This window comes from Betta splendens, chromosome 15 (genome assembly GCF_900634795.4).
Source record: "Betta splendens chromosome 15, fBetSpl5.4, whole genome shotgun sequence".
Classification (NCBI taxonomy): domain Eukaryota; kingdom Metazoa; phylum Chordata; class Actinopteri; order Anabantiformes; family Osphronemidae; genus Betta; species Betta splendens.
Window position 1 is genome coordinate 6,890,029 of NC_040895.2, and position 20,912 is coordinate 6,910,940.

The 20,912-nt window shown below is 46.4% G+C and overlaps 2 protein-coding genes across 4 annotated transcripts in view; one reads left to right on the plus strand and one right to left on the minus strand.

The window, feature by feature from the left end:
* The window catches only part of LOC129602883 (cadherin-23-like), a 94,459-nt gene that overhangs the window by 576 nt on the left and 72,971 nt on the right, over window positions 1–20,912 (minus strand). For both annotated transcript variants that reach the window (XM_055502241.1, XM_029175057.3), the window contains exons 14-31: window positions 16,886–16,950; window positions 16,077–16,314; window positions 14,392–14,497; window positions 14,168–14,295; window positions 12,549–12,621; window positions 11,565–11,681; window positions 11,074–11,186; window positions 10,759–10,866; window positions 8,424–8,613; window positions 7,896–8,041; window positions 7,583–7,802; window positions 7,011–7,163; window positions 6,654–6,767; window positions 5,929–6,077; window positions 1,590–1,650; window positions 1,293–1,441; window positions 1,061–1,196; window positions 197–585 (exon numbers count right to left, since the gene is read on the minus strand). In XM_055502241.1, coding sequence (XP_055358216.1) covers window positions 197–585; window positions 1,061–1,196; window positions 1,293–1,441; window positions 1,590–1,650; window positions 5,929–6,077; window positions 6,654–6,767; window positions 7,011–7,163; window positions 7,583–7,802; window positions 7,896–8,041; window positions 8,424–8,613; window positions 10,759–10,866; window positions 11,074–11,186; window positions 11,565–11,681; window positions 12,549–12,621; window positions 14,168–14,295; window positions 14,392–14,497; window positions 16,077–16,314; window positions 16,886–16,950 — 2,655 coding nt within the window. The remainder of the gene's footprint in view (window positions 1–196; window positions 586–1,060; window positions 1,197–1,292; window positions 1,442–1,589; window positions 1,651–5,928; window positions 6,078–6,653; window positions 6,768–7,010; window positions 7,164–7,582; window positions 7,803–7,895; window positions 8,042–8,423; window positions 8,614–10,758; window positions 10,867–11,073; window positions 11,187–11,564; window positions 11,682–12,548; window positions 12,622–14,167; window positions 14,296–14,391; window positions 14,498–16,076; window positions 16,315–16,885; window positions 16,951–20,912) is intronic.
* On the plus strand, window positions 3,041–5,857 carry LOC114870455 (uncharacterized protein C10orf105-like). 2 transcript variants are annotated; one of them, XM_029175064.3, is made up of 2 exons: window positions 3,041–3,331; window positions 4,706–5,857. In XM_029175064.3, exon 2 carries the CDS (start codon window positions 4,718–4,720, stop codon window positions 5,210–5,212), a length of 495 nt encoding a protein of 164 aa, XP_029030897.1. In that variant the 5' UTR covers window positions 3,041–3,331; window positions 4,706–4,717; the 3' UTR covers window positions 5,213–5,857. The 2 variants fall into 2 exon arrangements, with proteins under 2 accessions (XP_029030897.1, XP_029030896.1); XM_029175063.3 differs by having other exon boundaries at window positions 3,048–3,341; window positions 4,706–5,855.

Here is a 20,912-nt window from a genome sequence, read left to right on the forward strand (position 1 = left end):
GCAAACAAGCTCTTTGATCAGCTTAGAGTTATGCGTTAGCTTAAATGACAAAGAAGGTGTTATCCAATCATATTATAGTAAATGGATGAAACATATTTTACAGAAGGCGGGTGTAGTCTTTGAAGTCTACAAAAAAGATGGATGCACGTTGTGTTAATCTATTCAGTGGCCTTTCCTCCGCCGCTCCCGCACTCACCGTGACGCTGTCTATCTTGAAGAGGGCCAGAGCTGCAGGCGATGTGTCAGGGTCGAAGCGATAAGTCAGCTGGTTCAAGTTGTCAGGCGACTGGGCCTTCACTTGGACAACCTCCGTGCCGGTGGCGATGTTCTCGCGTATCGAAGCCTCGTAGCCGGTGGAGACGAAGGCCACGACCTCGTCCAGCTCGTTGAGCAGCGTGACGTAGACGGTGCAGAAGCCTCGCTGGAAAGGCGGCGCTTGGTCGGTGGCCGAGACGTTCATTAAGTAGGTGGTCTTGGTCTCGTAGTCCAGGTAGTCCAGGGTGGTTATCAGCCCAGTGCTTATGTCCACCTCAAACTTGCGATCGGAGCCGGACACGATGGCATAAGCTACAGCACCGCCATCACCTGAGCGGGCAGACAGGAAATAGATGGTATTGTTTGTATTTACACTGTATAGATCATATCATTTGTATTTCCAAAGTAGCGTGCACTACTGTGATAGTACTTATAGTCTGTGCTTTTGCATTTCTGTTTTCAATTTAGCAATGCTATCTACACGCTGTGCTGTGTTGAGTTCCTTTCTGCTTCTCAGCTGCTTTGGAAAATGTCTGTTGTTAGTGTCTGTTAGGGGAAACGAATAGAGGAAGTTTAAACTGTGGCGCAGCAGAAGCCAGCTTCGCTGATCGGCCTTCGCGTGACACCGATGTGCCGTGCGAGGCGTGAAGCAGCTCTGGTGAAGCCGAGTTTGGGCTGGTGATGTGCAAACGACGTCTTCGTGCCAGTGGAGCAGAAGTGGCATGTTTGAAGCCACAGTCAGCTGGATGTCTCTTTCTGTTTATGGGAGGGGGGGGGGGGGGGGGTAAACTGAAGGGCAACTCACCCATGTCACGGTCTGTGGCACGCACCACGATCACAGACGTGCCGATGCCAGCGGTCTCCCTAAGGCCCAGACGGTTGTACTGCTGCTGGGTGAACACTGGCACCTCATCGTTGGCATCATCCACATATATGATCACCTGCAGCCAAAGGACAAAGAAAATGTCTTCTATATGGTGCAAATCTCTCAGTTAAGCATCTGAACGCGCTCCTCCAGATGTTTTACTCTTCCTCACCCGCACAGAGCTCCTCATGCTGCTCTCGTCGCTGTTGTAGGCCTCCACCTCCAGCACGTGCGAGCTCCTCGTTTCTCTGTCAAGCGCATTGAGGCCTCTGGTTATGAGCCCCGTCTGTCTGTCAATGCTGAACTGATCATTGCTGTTTCCTGGATGCGCGCGAAACAAAAGCAAAGAGAGAAGGTTTCTACCAGCAAAACACTTGATTTAGTCCCCGGATCTCAGCTTTCACCGGTAACATCTGCCAGTCGGAAAGCAACGGTCCATCTGCGAGACAAATCAAACAGCAGCTCTCACCCGTGAGGATTCTGTAGAGAACTCGACCGTTTTCTCCCTCGTCTGCGTCTGTGGCTTGAACCTGTGCAGACACACACAGGCAGAAAGTCTTTACTCACATGAAATCACTAGACAGACCCAGGTACACACTCTGATAACAGCAGCACTTCAAGGTTCCATCCTCCATCCTGTCGTATACAACCTGAGCGTATTAGACTCGTAATACACAAGTGCTTCTTTCTGAACTGCTGCATAGTCTTGTACTGTTAGAGGGTGAAAGTGGCTCCAGATAAAATTCCTCAGGGCATCTGAGGTAGCACCATTATTCAAGGCTAGTACGAAAGCAGATCCACTACCTGATTTGTGAATGTGAGTTTACATTTCATAAAATGCTCTTTTTTATGATTCAAACACCTAAAAGGTCTACTTGAACGTCAATTACATTTGTTTCTAGTTTTCCTCTGTTTGGTGTCCCCATTCTTATTGATCTTCATATGCTTTGTCATAGGTCAGTCTGGAATATGAGATTTTTTGTAACTCCACTCAGAAGTGTTTGTATACATATAATTTGTTCACTCTGACCATAATGAGCTGATGATTAGCCGATCGAAATGAAGTTTTTCCACGATAGTAAAAACTCTCAAATCTCATTAATTCAGTGGTTTCTACAAACAGTGGGACAAACTAGCATATTTTCGCATTCACCACACATCCACGGGTTTAAAGTGTCTTGTTGCCACAGCAACCCCATCGTGGCAGTGAAAAGATTCTCTCTTAGCCACCGTATATCTTGGCCAAGAAGAAGCCAAAAACCCAAACCCAGCACAGACAGCGTGGCTCCACACACACTGATAAATAGTGGAGCACGCTGGGCTGCTGGTGAATGGGCCATGTCACAGGACTGACTGAATCCAGCCCAGCTCCGAGCCACTGGCACTGGATGACACTTCACATCACACTCTGCTCCTCTCGTGGAATGTGTCAAAATCTGTGGCGCTTCCTACAAAGTACATATTCAATGACTGTAGAGAAACACACTCAGGACTCTCAGCACATGTTTGTGCGCCAAGGTCCACACACACACACACGCACACGCACACGCACGCACACGCACACGCACACACACACACACACACACACACACACACACACACACACACACACACACACACACACACACACACACACACACACACACACACACACACACACACAGCCTCTATCTCTGCCCTGTGCGTCCTCCTTTGCTCTCTCTCGCTCGCTCTGTGAAGGGGGCCCAACTTCAGTCTCATTAGCTTTATAAAGAGATGTGGAGAGGAGGAGGAGGGGGGTGAGGGGGCAAGAAAAAAAATGAGGCTAGGGGGTGAGACTAGTGAGTGATGAATAGGGTATTACACAGTGGACTGCACCACTTAGGCTTTACAAGGGGTGTATAAAGCGTAGGGCGACGTTACGGAGCCAGATGTTGTAAGTTTAAGCATGTGGAGTGTAAGAACTAGGAGATTATGCACTAATCCTCTGTGTGGCTCCCAAAACTAAGGACACTTTTGTCTGCAGCTCTCTGGGATTAAAACAATACGGGGATATTTGGACTATGATGCGGTTACCCACATCTTACCCCCTTTTCTCCTCTTCCTCCTGAGCATTTCCCTGCTGTCTCTGGGAAAGTGGCAGTTTAAGGGGAAAAACAAGTGTGTGAAGCCAAGAAACACAACTGACCTCAGTTACATCGACTAAACAAGGGACTGATTTAAAGAGTCAAAGTGTGTGTGTGTGAGTATGAATATATCTGCGCTGTACAGTACGTGTTGCTTTGTTTGGTTCCAGAACACTAACGATTCAAAGCGGAGCAACGTGTTCATTGTTAATATTTGGTTGAAACAAGTGTAAGTCGAAAACATTAAACTGTAACGGCAGGGTGCTAAACTTTCTAGCGTCTCACACCGTGTGCTGCAAATCATGAAACTAAAAATAGCCATTTCAGCACGTGAGCTGCTTGACATGTGCTTGAATATTGTACCTGCATGTTGTTTAAAGGACTATTACAAGGCCTTTTTATGCATTTATGCTTAGGACTTATCTGGAACATCAATCTAAAAATCATGTTTTACGTGAGACACTTACGGAATGCTACGTTTTTCTATATGTTTTAATTTAAAAAAAGTAACAAACACCACAAAACAAAGACCAACCAAGAAAAACTACTCACTGTAGGAAAGCAATTCAGGGGGCTACTAACAAATCAGAGCTGAAGAACTTGTGCGAGTGGTCAAACTTCAGTGTGATAGTAAAGATGAGAAATGAGTTGAGTCACATGGAGCAGCAGCAGTCTGGGGTGACAGAGGGAGAATCCCTCACAGCTAAGCTGGCCACCTTCACAGCAGCGCTCCCAGTCATGACTATGTGCAGCACAGCCGATAGAACGCGCGGACGAGGGAGAAACTTTGGGTCTGAATAGCTGGTGTGTGCGTGTGTGTGAGGCGTATGTGCTTGAAGGCGCTGACTAATGAACTGACTCTCTAACGAGCCATCCTGCTCCACTGGCCTTTTCACAGCTTTCCTGGCATTTGGTCTTAAAAATAATTTCACGTCCCAATGTGTTTCCCTTAAACCGATAAGCCATGCTTTGTCTCCGCTGAATTAGGGATGATGACATTTACAAATGTTACAATGCAGAAGATGGGGGCGCACAGAATGGAGGGGGGGGATAATTGGAGACCGGGGAAGAAGAGGTGGGTGCCTTGCATTTTGCAAGGGGCATTTTAATAAACCCAATTTGTTTTACACCGAAGAAAACCTGTCAAGCATTGACTGTTTTGTAGTCCTTGATTTAATAGCTACATAATTGCCCCAAATGCCAAACACTCCACATCTTGCAGGTTCATAAAAGTGTTCCTGTGTATGTGTGTGTGTCCATGCAATGTAAGCCCTTCACTGTCGGATCACAGAATAGTGAAAATAAGCAAAACAAATAAAGCCAAATAGCTTAATTATGTTTGGATATTGAGACAGCAGAGCAAGAGAACCGCTGTGGCACCGAGCCGAGCAGACACTCAGCCACACACAGAGCACCAGCAAATGCACCAGCAGGAGCTCAAACAACGTATGACCAACGTCATTTCTCTTTCTCCATCCAGGACCAGGACAACATGAGCACAACTGAGCCAGGCTCCAACTTCACCTTCACCTTCACGCCCAGCGCAGAAATCAGCAGCCTGACGACCACCTCCGTCTCCTCCACCCTCCGACAGCCACCGGCCCACTCCTCAGCCAGCCATGACCCAGAGTTCACCATCATGGTGGTGCTGGGCCTGTCCCTGCTGCTGGCCGGGCTGGCGGCCTTCCTGGCAGTGTGCCGGCCGTCTGAGCAGGACGGGGACGCCGAGGCCAGCTGCGGTCCGGGGGACGGCCCGACTCGGGGAAGGGGTCGGTCCAGTGAGCCTCAGCTCAAGGTGTGGAGGCGGCTGGGCTCCTATCGGCGCTCGTACAACCTCTCCTTCAGACGGCCGCCGCATCGGAGGCCACACGAGCGCGGGAGCACACAGGTGACTCAGTCGCCGGTCCGACAGACACCACAGCCTGAGGTCAGCGCTGAGCCTCACCTCACCATGCCATGCCTGTTTGACTATGTCACTGAAATCTGACTGACTGAGTCCTGACTGGGTCCTCAAAGCGGCAACTGCCAACATTACTAATGTGCTGTGCGTTTACATGTTTACATGAAATTAATTTTTAGCATTTGTGGCTGGAGGAGGTTTACTACTACACAGCATGTGCTTAAACTGTAGGCAATCAAAAAGCCATAGTGGCAGCTTCAAGCACTTTTGCGACTGATTGCTTCCCCTCCTGTAGTACAGTAGGCAACGCTGTTGAGCATAGATGGTCTTTATCAGGAGAGCTCTGCGCTACATTCAGCTGAGGTAACAGCGACTTAATATGACACTGAAAGCCTCTCAGTGGGAATGTGATGCCTTGTCAAATCCTCGGCCCTGGATTAAAGTTCACATTTTTCCAAGAACAATAGCAAGAGCATGATACAGTAAAGACCCTGGGCATCGAAGCACTTCAGTTAAATCATTGTAGAGGTTTTGTTAATTAGTGAGTAGTTTGAATACTAAGCAGTGTTCTCTACATTATATATATAGTGAGTAATTATCCCATGCCATCAATCTGGCCATTTATCTGTATTATTTACAGTATGATTTCATGTGGGTGTCAAAACCTAATGCACCGGACCCTGAGCCAAAAAGACAGAGCAGGTTGTTATTATTGGGAAATAAAGTGTCTCTCTTGTTGGACAGCTGCAGTTTGTTCCTATATGTTTAGAAGTGTGTGTGTGTGTGTGTCTCTCTCTCTCTACCCGGACAATGCTGGTTCCCTGGGGCACGCTCTCCACGATGCTGGTCTCATAGCTGTTTTGGAGGAAGATGGGCCTGTTGTCGTTAACGTCCTGCACCTCGACAAACACGGTGGCCGTGCCCGTCCTGCGGCTGCCTGCTGGACCGTTGTCTATGTGCACAATCAGCACAAATGAGTGTTGCACCAAATTCTCAAGTGCATTATTGCAACATATACACAAAATAGAACAGATTCTTTATTGATACATTACATGAAGTGATTTGCTAATCTTTGAAAAATAGAGCAGGAACCAGAAATAGCGTAGGAGCGGAACATTGCTGGCTTATCAAAACCTGGGTCATTTTCAGCCGCTTTTGAATTAGGACAATATGTGCAATTCTGTTCTCTTGCACAGTTTTACATTATCTCTGCCTTTTCTCCCCTCTCTTGTGTCTCTGGCCGCCTTAGCAGATAAGCCACCGCGACTCAATGGTTTCCAAAACAGGAAAACCTCACAGTTTTTGTTCTGTCTTTTCAAACAGGAACAAAGGCAGCGGAGCAATAGTCTGAAATCACTGCACGTGCAGGCGATGCTCTTTTTTTCCCCATCATTGTCATGTATGGGTTGAGGAGAGCAGCTTTGAAGATGACAAAACAAATCAAGCTTCGTTGTGATTAAAACAAACACCATGTAAAAATGAAGCTGACAAAAGATAATTTCCATCAACATCTGCATTGATGACACACCTATAGCTTCTACAACCAGAACGTAAGCTGCTTGGCCCTCGCGGTCCAGGCCGACCACGGTCCGAACAACTCCATCTCTGAAGCCCACGCTGAATTTGCCATCTTGATTACCACCTAAAAATACAGGACACAAACACATTCTCTTACTGATTCACAGCAAATTTGTGAAAAATGCTCCAATTCATAGACAATAATACAGCAGCGGTAGTAAAAGAAGCATGCAGGAAGTCACTTCATTACACAAAGTCACACAGATGGATGGACAGAAATATGCAGCATGAATGCGTAGTCCATAAAAAGTGTATAACACTGTGGGTCACAGACACACAGAAACCACTTCCCACTGTGACCTCTGACCTGTGATGAAGTAGCTAAGTTCAGCATTGAGGCCAGCGTCGTTGTCAGAGCAGCTGAGGCGCGCTACAGAGCGGTCTCTAGGGACATTCTCCAGCAGAGAAACATTGTACACGCGAGGACTGAAGGTGGGCGTCTCATCATTCACATCCAGAACTGGTGCACGCGCACAAACACACAGTCAGAGAAACATGAGGACACACAAATAGATGTACATGAAGACAAATAAGGCAGCAGGGTGGTGCAGTGTGTACAACTAGGTCTGTAATTAATAACAGGGCCACACGTCAGCCCTGTTATTGTGGTGTTTGTCGCTACAGTAACTGCAGTGAAAAAGACCTCTGTGAAAATATTTTGAAGCTTCTGACTCATATGATTGAGGTGAAAAAAATGACTAAAAGTCCTATTCAGATTTTCCATTCTATTTTTATCATCTTCCCAGCAGTCGGGCTGTTAGACTCCTCTCAGGATTTTTTTATATTCTCCACAGATTTCTGGGAAGGGATTGGTTAATTATCTACAAGAACAAGGTAACTCAATAGCTCAAAGTCAGTGTGTCATCATCAGGCTCTCACCTGATACAGTCAGGGTTGAAGTGGAAGTGCGAGGGAACTTTCCTGCATCGTAGGCTATAATCCTCAAATAGTACTGTCCAATCTGCTCACGGTCCAGGACCGCTGTCGAGGTGAGGACACCAGTGCTGGTGTTCAGGTAGAAGTCGAGACGAGGCATGCCCACCTGTAATGCCATTGTGATCAGGCCATTCTTATCTTCATCCGGGTCCTCCACCTGGACCTAATGGAGAAGTTAGACAAAACACAAAAAATAAAACCTCCCAATACACTGTAAAATAAATGTCTTTTCAAACTGTCATCACACAGGGTTTACCCTAAAAAGTGAGGATCCGATGGGCAGGCCTTCAAGCACTTCGGCCACAAAGGGCAGGTTGAGGAAGGTTGGGTCGTTGTCATTGAGATCCAGCAGGTTGACAAATACCGTAGCGCTCGCAGATGCACGCAGTGGAGGTGAACCGCCTACAGAGGGCGCCAGAGGGACACATAAGGACACACAAACATATATATATACACACACACACAGACACACACACACACACACACACACACACACACACACACACACACACACACACACACACAGTTGGGTTCTGTAGCTGCCGCACGCACCCCTCACATTACATGGTCAAAGGAGTTTATTAGGCACAGTAAAAACTTTCATGGAGCTTAAGAATGAGACTTAGAAAAAGAGACTAAATTCTCCGAATAGAAGAATCTACTGAGAATCACACAAAATAATTTAGGTTCTCAGATATTGAAGGTGTTGAAACAGGTTTACTCAGTGAACCAAACAAATACATGGATGATGCTGATATTTCGTAACAAACGGGGCACCGCTCACGGTCAACAGCTGAGATGACTATGGTCCTCATGAGCACCGCGTCCCTGGGGTTGGAGCTTTCCCTGTCGAGGGTCACCCCACTGGTGCGGATCTTCCCTGTGACGTTGTTGATGGTATAGAAGGGGTTTTCTGGGCTGATACTGTAAACTACTGTCCCGTTTTCCGCATTGTCCGGGTCCAACGCCAACACCTGGACAGGGGAGATACAGGCACAGTGATTCTGAGCTGCCTCATTTTCCATTTCTAGCCAGATCATATACAGCATAAGAAGTTAAGTTACAGTGCATGGCTTATTAAAAGCCATTTAAAAAGGAGAATGAGAAGATGGAGGAACAGGAAGGATTTAGAAAGGATTAGAAGAACAAGGAAATGAACCATGGAAGGTAAAAGCATATTGTAATTGTGATAATAATGGTAACATTAATTCTAATACGTGCCCATCTTCACACATGAAGCCCCTTCTAACTGTGTCGGAGTCACACTGAGGTGGTGACTAGTGATAAATGCCTGAAACTGGGAGCCTGGTTAAAACACTGGTTGATTTTTTAAAGAGCTAATGAATTATTCAGGGCGATAACTAAAAATGCTAAAAACTGGTTAATTGGTCATTAGAGGAGCAAAGCTTTAAATTATTAAGGCGACATATTAGGCAGGAATCACAGGGGTCCATTGATTAGCAGTTGAAGTTACAAAAGTAGGTGATATAAGATGTATCTGTCCAGAGGTTCTTGAATGAATTAACTCTGTCCGAAGCAGAGCACATAAAAAATGGTGAGTCTATTGAACTGTAGCCCAGGACTGACTGCAGAGTAGCAGAAGAAGAGAGTATTGTTTGATGTGGGATATAAAAGGAGGCTTGCTGTGTGTGTGTGCATAGGTGCTGAATGTAAAATGCTGTAGCGGTGATGGTGGGATGCTCTGGGATTTGAGTGTGTTGATCCTTGCACCGGGCATAGCTACCAAATTCATGGGCTCGCTGGACACCTCCACGAGGACTCAGCAGGTGGCCCCTTGTCACCATGGCAACACTGGCTGGACTAGGGCTGCTTTGGGGCCAATTATAGGACTGTAAGCCTGGGTGGTCCGATTTATTGAAAAATGGTCAGAGGGGCAAAAGTGTCTGTCCACTGAGCACGGAGAGTCCCATAGAGTATGCATCGCATCGTTGGAGACGCCCCGAATGATCTGAACTTAGTACCAGCTACAAGAGAACATGGATTCGTGGAGAATCTAGAAACAATTTCGGAGCAACACTGGTATCTTCCCTTTCTTTTTCCGCACTATTTCTGTATTCTGCCTTTTCCCACTGCAAGATGGGTTCATGCTTCCTTCTCTGCCTGGCAGCTGAATAATTTGCTATGCATAACACTGCAGGCTATATTTTAATTAGCAATCGGACTTTCTTAATTATACTCACTGACGCCTCTTTAATTAATGGACAATCACGGCTTAATTAACAACAACATATTGCTAAAGACACCAGCAGGACAAAGAGAGTTTGAGATAGTATTGGAGTGTTTACTTTGACCTACGTACGTGTGCAGATACATGTCAAACCTTTAATACTAGTGCTTCCAGTGACGACTCTACAGTTTTTGATTCTGGGTTTAAACCCATATTTTTTTTCTAACACAAATTTGCAAAGTCATTACTAACAAAAACTATGTTGAAACGTTCTTTCATTCTGGCCAATCACAGAAAGAGGATGACTGATACTTCACCACCACTTGTGTTCTTCACTTTAACACTTAAAACTACAACAGGACACCATTTTTAGGCATCAAGCTACAGTAGCTGTGGCACTACACACAACTCGGTTCACCCAGGGTATCAAATATTGATGCTGTGTCAAAATCCTACATCTCGTAAATACAAAGGTACCATTTCACATCGACGTGTTACACACAGGGTTTGACTTTTCCGTACTGGGTAAAAGGAAATCTTTACCAGGGATCTGCACGGCTGCTAGTCTGGTTCTGGGAGTGTGAGGCTTTGATGCACGCTTAGGAAAGGCTATGGAGCAAGTCTCTAGTAATTACAGTTTAAAACAGTTACCACTTCAGTTACAGTAGCTAAAGATTAGTTAGAATGTGTAAAAATGGCTGCATCAACCAGAAGAATTTTCTGAGGCTATAACTGGATTTAGTAAAAGTATTTCCTTTGTTCGTATTTATTTATTTGTGGAAAGCTATGGACATCTGGTCGTAAAACATGGTTGTACGACAGTAGAGCATCTGTGAATGAAGAAACACTACCTGCAAACCTTCTAAAAATCTAAGTATTTATTAGAGACCATCTTGAACAAAGCAACTCAAGTTAGTGTAGGTGCACTTACAGAGATAACATCGGTGTTCATTGGGCTCATCTCCACTACATTGGCATAGTATGGCTCGTCCCTCCACAAAGGGACGTTGTCATTGATGTCCAGAATCGTAATGTTCACCTAAACAAAGTGGAAGCGTGAGGCACTGAAATAATCCATTTATGTTTTGAAAAATACTAGTCATAAGTCACAGGAAGAGATAATCAACAGAATCTAATTTTAGCCAGAATCACTAAATGTGTTTTGAATTAAACAATGGACAAGAGATAAGAACATTTTCTATATTTTATAATTAGACATATGGTAGCTACTACAGTAAGTGGTTACCGTGGCAATGCCAGTTTTCTGCTGTGGCCCAACCCCTCCATCCACCGCTCTGACTATTAAGATGTACTCAGACTTCTGCTCTCTGTCCAGCAGGGCTGTGGTCGTGATCTCTCCTGATATACACACGTAATAGAAAAAAATGGGGTAAAGCACTAGAACTCACTTACAATATTTACAATGAAAAAATCTAATTTGTCATCAGCTCTTGAGACATAGAGATTACAGTAAAAACAGGTTTTGCAGGCGCGAGTGGAAAGCAGAGATGCCCAATAGTCAGTTTAAGAAAAATAAAGAGAATCAAAAATCTCAATTTATGTGAATAGAAAAGAAATAAATCAGATCTCAAACAATGCCTTAACAATGAAATTACGCCTGGGAAATACGCACATTTGAATAAGCACGCGCACACACACACACACACACACACACACACACACACACACACACACACACACACACACACACACACACACACACACACACACACATACCCGAGCGTGAGTTGAGACGGAACTGAGAGGAGCCCTCCAGGGAGTAGATGAGTGAGGCCTGGCCAAATTCCCGGGAGGCGTCCAAATCAGTAGCATTCACAAGCAGTACAGTCGCCCCTGAGAGGAGGGAGGCATGAAGGGAGTGAGACAGAAAGAAAGTTGGGAGAGTGGGACAAAGAAAGAAAAAAAAATGAACCGAGATCCGGAGTCCTGGGGAAAATACGAGAGACCCAGTAAAGACGAGAGACGAGGAGCGAGAGACTGAAATGGCAGCTAATTTCTACAACGCCCCCATGTGCAGCTCAACGGATGGCACGGCAGCCACTGGATTTGTGGATTAGTGGATTATCAGCTTGTTTGGCACAGCCCATACTTGGCACAAGCTGATCAATGCCCATGCAGGGTGGGAAAAGAGAGCTAGCCGCCGCCGCGGGGCTAGCCCTGAGCTCAGCCTCGCAGGCCGACCCTCAGGCTGGCAGCTCAGGCCCACGCGCTGCAGCCACGGTCCCCTCAAACTCCTCAGCTGTGCGCTTCCTCAAATCAGGTCAGAGGCACAAAAAAGTGGCCAGAATCTGCAGAAGCTCAGACAGAGAAGGGGCGGTCAGATTCCCCTTCAGCGGCTGGAAACTAATCCATTGTCTGGGATGAAAGAGTCTTTTGAATGCATGAGAATGAATATAGCAGCCGCTGATTTAGACTTGAATAGTCAACATCCTGCTTTTCTGACTGAGCATTTAAAACAGTGTGCAGAATCAAAACAAATAAGACAGAGGAAGCCAGAGAAGGAATATTTTTAAACATATTTTAGACATTATAAATTACACAAGAAAACCAGACAATACAAAACATCTGTGAGAAAGTTAACTGTTCGTTAAATACACTGAAGTGAGGTATGTAAAAAAACGAGGAGGGGACTGTTCAGAGTGAGGCAGGTAGTTCAGCAAATGCAAATCGAAACTCTAACCACAAATGTAATGGACTTACCAGCAATAATGTTCTCTGGGATTTTGATGACGTAGGACGTCGTGCTGAATTCTGGCGGGTTGTCGTTTTCATCCTGGAGGAGGTATAAACATCAGCAACAGTGTCTGAAGCTACCAACATGGATTAGCAGTGCTGTTAGAATTCAATAACTATAACTAGTAACTATAACTAAGTCACTCTCTTCACTATGAGAGCGTTGCGGTTAAATGCTTTCATTGCCTCAGGACTGAAGGAGTGAGCGAAAAAAGCTGAAAATACAAAGACATTTGCAATGGAGGTGAAGTAATCCTTCCCAACATTACCTAAGGTGAAGGGTAATAGGACCTGTAATATGACAGGGAGTCCTGGCTGTAACATGGAGCAGCGTCCACTGTCACACAGATCGGCACAGAAGCACGCGCTCATTGAATTAGACTGCGTTCCACAATGGCCCATCCAGTTGTGCGGCTGCTCGCAGAGAGCCTCCCTGCTGTGCGAGCGGCGGGGACGCGCTAACACTTAAACAACGGTCACTGGCACCATTATCTATCAGGGCTCCGTGTTACGCTGCTGCACAGCACTGTGTACACGCAATGCTGCCAGTTACTGATAAACCCCTGTCGTGCGAGTCAAGACATTGCAGAGGACAGAGATACAGTTTCCATGTTGATTTTTAAATTCCGGCACAGATGTTTTGATTGTTTGGCACAATATTTCTCCCTCATGTACGTAGACATGACACTGTCCTTGTATATGAAAGGAAATTCCATGGGGATTTATTTATTCTGCTCTGTCATTTCTTCTTTTATTATCTAAACGTTATATGTATAAAGGCTTTCGATCAGCGGAAATGAGTTGAAGAGCCAGTGGGGATAGAGTTTATGAGTTCTGAATGCTCATTACGTTTTTACTGCTCCGTTTATAGAATGTTAGCCAAGACCAACGCTCATGTTTACTGTTTAAAAATTAACAGGAAAAACTCACAAAAATTAAAATGGCATTCCTCATTTTTAACCAAATAAATATTGATGGACAGAAACACAGCGCTACAGTAAGTGTAGAAAACCTTCCTTACAGATCTTTAATCTGATGTTTATGAAAAGATAAAAAAGCAAAAAGCTGCAGTGTTTTACTTAATAGAGTATGTTAAACCTTCTTTGAACCTCTGAGTGTGTGTGTATGGCCACTTCTTCCAGTGCAGTAAAATAAGACATTTTATGATAAGACTGACAAAAACAGCTGAACTGGCAGCTCAGATACTATAGCTGCACTTCCTGTGACAAAACTGCAAACAAAGCCGTAGTCAGACATGGATCACAAGGCACGGAGGATAATTCAGACAGTGTGCAAACGCTGAGACCTAATAAGAAGTGAAGACGTGAAAACAATCTATCATGAGCCAGCGGACACCTGCCACACAGCGGCTCCACACACGGATAAATGCCAGACACTTTAGTTGTCATTCACTGCACACGATGCCACAGCTCCATAAGTTCCTCACAAAAGTTTTAGCCACATCTGAAGATTTCTGCAAAAGTCTGTACGTCTGAATGTGGCAGGACAGTGAGTATCGTCCTGTAAAATTCGAACTTGCCCATATGTACTTGTTTGAGGCAGGGTGTGTGGTGCAAGGTACTTACGATCACCTCCACGGTGACCAGGACGGAGCTGTTGAGGGCCGGGCGGCCTCCGTCTTTGGCCATTATTGTCAAGTAGATGGCGCCTTTGGGAACTTTCTCATAGTCCAGAGGGTTGGTCACAGTGACCACTGGTAGGAGTGAGGTAGGTGTGATTAGCTGCAGCAGGCGTGGCTCATTCAGCAAACAGGAAATTTGACATTACACTGGTGGGAATGTGAGCCAACCTGCGTAGCCCTCCACCATCATGATTTTAAAGTAATCGGGGAAGGCCGAGGCTGAAGTGATGGAGTACGTCAGGATGTTGTTGGGCGGTGCATCATCATCTGTAGCCTGTGGGTGGGAGAATGGGAATGCCTTTAGCATATGTCTGAGTGACAGTCAAAAAGTCCACAGAGAGAAGAAGTTTCCTGAAAGACAGACAGGCTAACAGGACAGATGCTCACACCCCAACAGCATGTGTGTTTTTGCGCAGCATGGGTCCGCGTCAGCCCGTGCGTGTGTGCGCAGCCAGTAAGCTGTCAGTCAGTGACGGCGCGTTATTGGACAGATTAAGGCTGATTCTGGCTATTAGTGGCACGGGGCGTCAATACTGGATGAACACCAGCCGAGCCAAGACAAGCCAAGTCGACGGAGGACAGATGAAACCACACTTTGCAGGGCTAATCCACAACAACATCAACAACAATGATGACACCCCCTCATTATTCTGGAGCTGGCAGAAACTTAAACATTAGTCCTCCGGCTGTGAGGAGAGTCTACGGGCCCTCACTGGCATCATTAGAGTCTGGACAGGTTGTCAAAAACACTCACTTGTATCTCACCATAACACGCGTATCTCTACTCTTTCATTTAATGCCAGAGTGTCGAGTAAGCACTACCTATCTACCCCCACAACTTCCTAAGCCGGCTTTCTTCTCCCGACTGTCTCCCTCTGTGAAATTTCAACAAATTGTTTCATATTAGATGGTCAGTTACCGCTCAAAGGTAAAAAAAAAAAAAAAAAGAGAGGCGGGGGCTGCAAATCAAATACATAAGCAGGAAGGAAAGTGAGAAGTAAAAAGAGGGGACAAAATGGAAACGAGTTGAGCTGTTAGAAAGCATCAGCGCTGTGGTAGGAGGTATAAAGCTCCCGGGCACCGCTTTCAAAGTGGCCTTGTCCCGACATACAGCAGCTTCCTTTATCAGTCAGGAGCAGTGCGTGCACCCCGGTCCCAGGGCAAACAGCTGACACACGACTGCCCCGTTCCTCATGGGCGGCGCATTAATATCAGCAGCGTTTAAGGTGAGCTCAAACTGATCAAACACAGTGAGCCGAGGCGCCGGGCCCAGTCATCAGCCCCCGCGCCGCAGAGCCGCGCTGCCGCCGAGCGCTGTGGCCGGCTGAGCCGCAGCTGCACCCGCTTCCGCAGGGGACGTAATAGTCTCTTCAGGGCGCAATCAAAGGGAATGCTGAGTCATTAGTTGCCATTGTGCCCCGTTTGCCTCTGCCTTTCGTGTGGCAGTGACTGATGGCCGGCACTCCGGGCCGACTCGTTCTTCTTGGATACAGTGCACACAAACACAGAACCGCTGGCGTGGAGTAAAACAGCGGCAACGGGGACAAAGAGGAGGCGCGTGGCAGTGAAGCTAAAGGCATGTGAGTTTGATGAGTGTGGGTCTGATAGCTGATGAGATTATCTGTTGCAGGAGTAATGTGTCTGTGTAATAAGCAATGATCCAATGAGAAATCAATAGGTAATATTTTTTATCTACTCTATTTATTGCAGAGAAACAATAGTTGGTTGGTTTAGCAACATTAATATTTAAAATCAGTGATAGGAACAGATGTCGGATTATAGCGTATTTTACAGCAGCTATAAATGAGCTTTATGTGCTGTTGTGAGTGCGGAGTGAGTCTCGCACGCCTCACCCTGACCCGCGCCACCGACTGGACCGCCTGCTCGTTCTCCCGCAGGGAGCCCACGTACGCCTCCTTCTGGAAGAGCGGCGCGTTGTCGTTGACGTCCAGCACGTTGACGCGCACCCGCCCCGTGGTCTCCTCCCCGCCGCCGTCCCTCGCCAGCACGGTCAGCGTGAAGCGCTGCATCAGCTCGAAGTCCAGGTTGGCCCGCAGAACCACCCAGCCCGTCTCCTCGTCCAGCAGAAACCTGTTGGGACGAACAAGTGAAGCCCCCGGAACCACACACAACGTCACCATCTGCTCATCTGAACTCCGGTCGTCCTACTTTAATCCGGTTGATCATCACATTAACATTACAAGGTGCTTTTAATTCCGTTATATGTACGTGTAGATCAAATCATTCATCTGTTTTTTTAAGCAAGTTTTAATCTGTTCTCAGGTCAAAAATCAAGATATTTTTAGGAAAACCTAGAGAAAATAACTCCTTCTGTTATATTTTATTATTTGTTGCATTAGTTTGCAGAACAGATTCACTCTAAAGGAATGGTCAAGAAGAAGAAAGGAACTAATAAACAGTAGAAAGTCAACTGATTCTTTCATGAAGATAATAAATGGGATATTTAAATGAGTGTGGGATAAAAGGAGCAGATGTTAAAAAAAAGTGCCAGACGTTGTTGTAAGTCAGCTGTCTGTGCTTTGGCCCAGCTCTGTGGCAGGAACGGGGCTGGAAAACTGTCCACAAGTGGCCAAATAAAGAAAAAACAATAGTGTGTGTGTGTGTGTGTGTGTGTGTGTGTGTGTGCGTGTCCCTCTCTTACTGGTCTGGCTCATCGCTTAAGTAGTAGCGCACCACCCCGAACGTGCCGCTGTCTTTGTCTGTGGCCTGGACAGATGAAACAAACACAGGCACAGGTTTAGGAGGCAGTTCTGATCTCGTCCAACAAAACAGACTGCTCTTCTTCATGTTATTGCATTAATAGTCTACCTCTATTGAAGCCTGTGTGATTAATGACACAAAGCACCCAGTAATCCATAAAAAACACACTGCCCTGACTGTGTCTGTGTAACGTTCTCACTCAAACAGCTGTTTAACATTAAAACGTGCGAGCCACACTTCCATCTCCAAAGGTGTTGATTGGATTAAATCTGATGATCTGATGGGGGAACTGATATGTTTTTCTCACCCGCATGACCCATCACTGTCTTCAAAGCAGCAGCAGCCGTGTCACATGCTCCGCAGATTAAAAAAAAGGAGCATCAGAGAAACGCCACTTTCACTTCAGTGGCTCCACGGCGCGTTGAAGGGCCGAGCCGGGACGCGTGGAACCTGCTCTGTCTGCGATGCTGGTTCTGATATGGGCCACGCTGCGTGGGCCTGTGCGTGAGTTCATGTGAGGGACGCCAATGCTTTATTGCCACATACACCAGAGGAACCCTGCAGAACGCCAGCGAGATGTGTCGCATGTCAATGACCTCATTCTTCCCCCCTCTCTGCATTCTCACCCCCTCCTCTCTCCCTTTATCTCGCCCCTCTTCCTTCTGTCATCCCCTCGTTCTCCTCTGTGCATTCCGAGCTCCACCTCCGTCTCAACTCTCTCCCCACTCCTCTACATATCTCCCTTAGCACACTCGTCTCCCCTGACGCCTCCCCTCTCTCCCAGGTGAGTGACAGGCCCATAAGTGCTCCAGTGATAGCGGTGGGGGTGTCACAGCTATCGAGGCGGTGGCAGGAGCCGGTCTCAGCCTTGGGAGCTTATACTCCCTCGGATTCCGTGGCTGAGCCCCTCTCGCCACGGCGACAGAAAGACAGGAGGAGAGAAAGATGATAGGCATCACCCTCCGCGTCCCCCTCCGACTCATTTACTGACCTGCTCCCTTTCTCTCACCAAACAGCCACCATGACAGTACAGCCCAGTCCCTTTGCCATCTGCACGCTTAAAGACTCAGACGTCAGTGACAGAAGGCCTGCAGCAGATGGACAGCGGAGACCGCTCGGTGCAGGAATTTGCTCTCTCATAGGAGGACCACGGGGTTGAATCCTCCACACGAGGGAATGATGCACTCGTCCCCTCGGTGCCATGGCTTAATTTCATTTTGGCGGCGTTGCTGAAGGTGATGGAAAAAGTTGGCAAAGCGAGTTTCACAGAGAGCAATGAACGTAACATTTACTGGAAAAGAAATGATACTGAAGTGAGGCCCGGGCAATGCGCCTAATTATGCGCTTAATTAATACTGATATTTGCAACACGTTGAAGTACAGCAATGATAAACAACATTTCATGCCAAAAAGCAAAGATAATGCATTCATAAAACCATCAAGATATGAAGTCAGGGAAGACGCACGTCGAACATACTTTCCATAGACCAAAGCATTTGCTGGTTGATCTCTTCTGCTGAACAGCGGAGCACTGCTGTATCCAAAGCACCATGCTGATCAAAATCCAAACTAAGTGGTTACGGGGCTCCTGCAGCAGGAGCCAGTCTGCTACTGATTGCCAATATAAACGCCACAAACCCTCGAGTCCTCAGGCAGTAACTACAAAAGAGAAATTAGTTCTCAGTTGACCAGTTTGGTTAAATGATGTGTTTCTTCCCATCAGAGAAGTTAGGCCAGCAGGCAAACAACTTTGTGTGTGCGTGCGTGCGTGTGTGAGTGTGTGTGTGCGTGTGCCTGGTCACCGGTGAAAGGCATGTGCCAGCATGTTTGGAAGTATAGTGAGTATATGGAGGCATTTGTCAGAGGCTTTTCTGCATGTACAAGGTTCCACCAACACTAAGATGTGCTGCACTGAGGCTTATTCAGTCTTGAGGTAAATATGCACCACTTACATTATAAATTCCCTTTATTACACTTAATTGCTTCAGGAATAAATGAAAATGAGAGCTTCCCCTAATAAGTGAAAGAACGATGGGGCCAGTGGGTGTGTCTGCTTGTAAGAGAGCTGACAGAGAGGGAGCAGGTTATCAGCTCGCTATCTCATGGGCAGTGAGCGAGGTTAAGGCTGCACAAGCTTTTCTATCTAGAGCGAGCTGGAATTTGAATTGATTGGCTCCCAAAATTGCCTTTTCTGCAGGAGCTTTGAGAGGCATGGAAAAGGAAACCAATTACTGGCTGTCAAAGCCTGCTGTCAAAATAGAGATGACCCCCAGTCCAAACACAGGCAACCTCCTCCGTCTCAGTGTTTCACATCTAAACACGACCACAGAGAACAAACACACGCGCGCACACACACGCACACACACACTCCACCAGAGTGAAGACGTCCACTCTCTGACAACCATTGTGAAGGAGAGACATGCTTGTCAGGTTATCTTCCTCAGCTTTGGTTCCTTAACTCTTAGTTTCTCTCTTCTTCCGTATCGATGACAAGATCATAGATCACTCTTCACTAATGCTACAAAAGTGGGGAACAGCAAACCGTTAGACTTCAGCAACCGTTTGTCCTAACACTGCACATTGTTTTGTAAGAACAGCACATTAAGCTTAAGAGATTTAGGTTATGAGTTTTGTAACTAGAGATCTCAACTCTGAGTGGACAGAAGAAACAATGAATACATACAAAAATTATTAAAAATAATTATAATTTAAATTCTAAACTACAATAAGTCATGTCAAATCTTGTGTTTAACCTCTTAGCTGAATCAGTGACACGTCATTTAAATATAAACGACCACTAATATTTTCATACAGTGTGTTCAGAGACTGCATATTGTATCTGATCAGTAACACAAAACATGACTCAAGCAACTAGCAGCTTTGAGTAGCGCAGAAACTCGACTGATGGTGGGATACATATCCTAAACTCATACTCCCGCTCAACATCGTTACTAAAATAACGTCTAAATTCATGCACTCACCTTAATCTTCAAATTGGACACAGGCGTGTGCAAAGTTATGCAAAACACCAACCACTTCAGCAGAGGCAAGATGCAAAATCCCTCACCTACTTGGCTCAAACGAGGACCGAGCGCATCCCTTGCTAGTCCCCCAGCTGTAACCTACAGCACCTGAGGGGGATGATGGGAGCGTGTGTTTTTACTGCGGACACTTTAGCGTAATGGTGATGGCGAGTGTATGTTTACGACTGCTTTATTTCTCTAAACCATTAACGAGCAGGTGGGGATGCTCACAGCAACTGCTGCCTGCTGACAGGATTCGACATCCTGTTTCTATTATCTCCTGACCAGCCAGAGAGAGATTCAGACATAACACAACTTTAGCACTTTAACACACCCCATAGTTTTGGGCCAGAAACCAAAGTTTGATAAAGTGCAGGTCCCAGTGAAAACACGGGAAAAATAAATGTGGTCATCTGCTTGCATGTACAGCCACAAGTTCATCAATGGAACCAAACGTGAAACACTTGGGAATGTGATGAGAAGAGGGGGGTGGCGCGAGAGAGAGAGAGAGGATTGTCTTGTGAGCATAAGATGCAGATAGAGTTTGAGCTGCCAGTGAAAAGGCTTAATGCAGAGCTCGCTGTGGTTGGCAGCTTCACTTTGCCAACAGGCCTCAGTCCTCCCCCTCTCTTTTTCTCTCTGTCCTCAGTGATGAAGGAATGGGGTTAGCGACAGCACAAAGACGACGCAGGGAATGAGAGTGAGGAGCACAATACAGAGACACAGTGACGACTAGAGCAGAGCGTGCAGGCTGTGCACGGCGTCGGTGGTTGAGCTACGGGCAGAGGTCAAGCACCACTTCTTCTAGGTTGCACATATATCTGTAAGTGCATCAGCAACTGTGTGATGGCAACACTGTAGTCTGCTTCATATTCTATTTGGCAGTCACACACCTCCTGAGCCCCGAAACGAGTTTGTCCTCTGCCCCACACGCCGCCGGAAAGC

Excerpts from the sequence above, each read along its gene's own strand:
- LOC114870455 (XM_029175064.3), top strand. The coding sequence starts at position 4,718 with ATGAGCACAACTGAGCCAGGCTCCAACTTCACCTTCACCTTCACGCCC.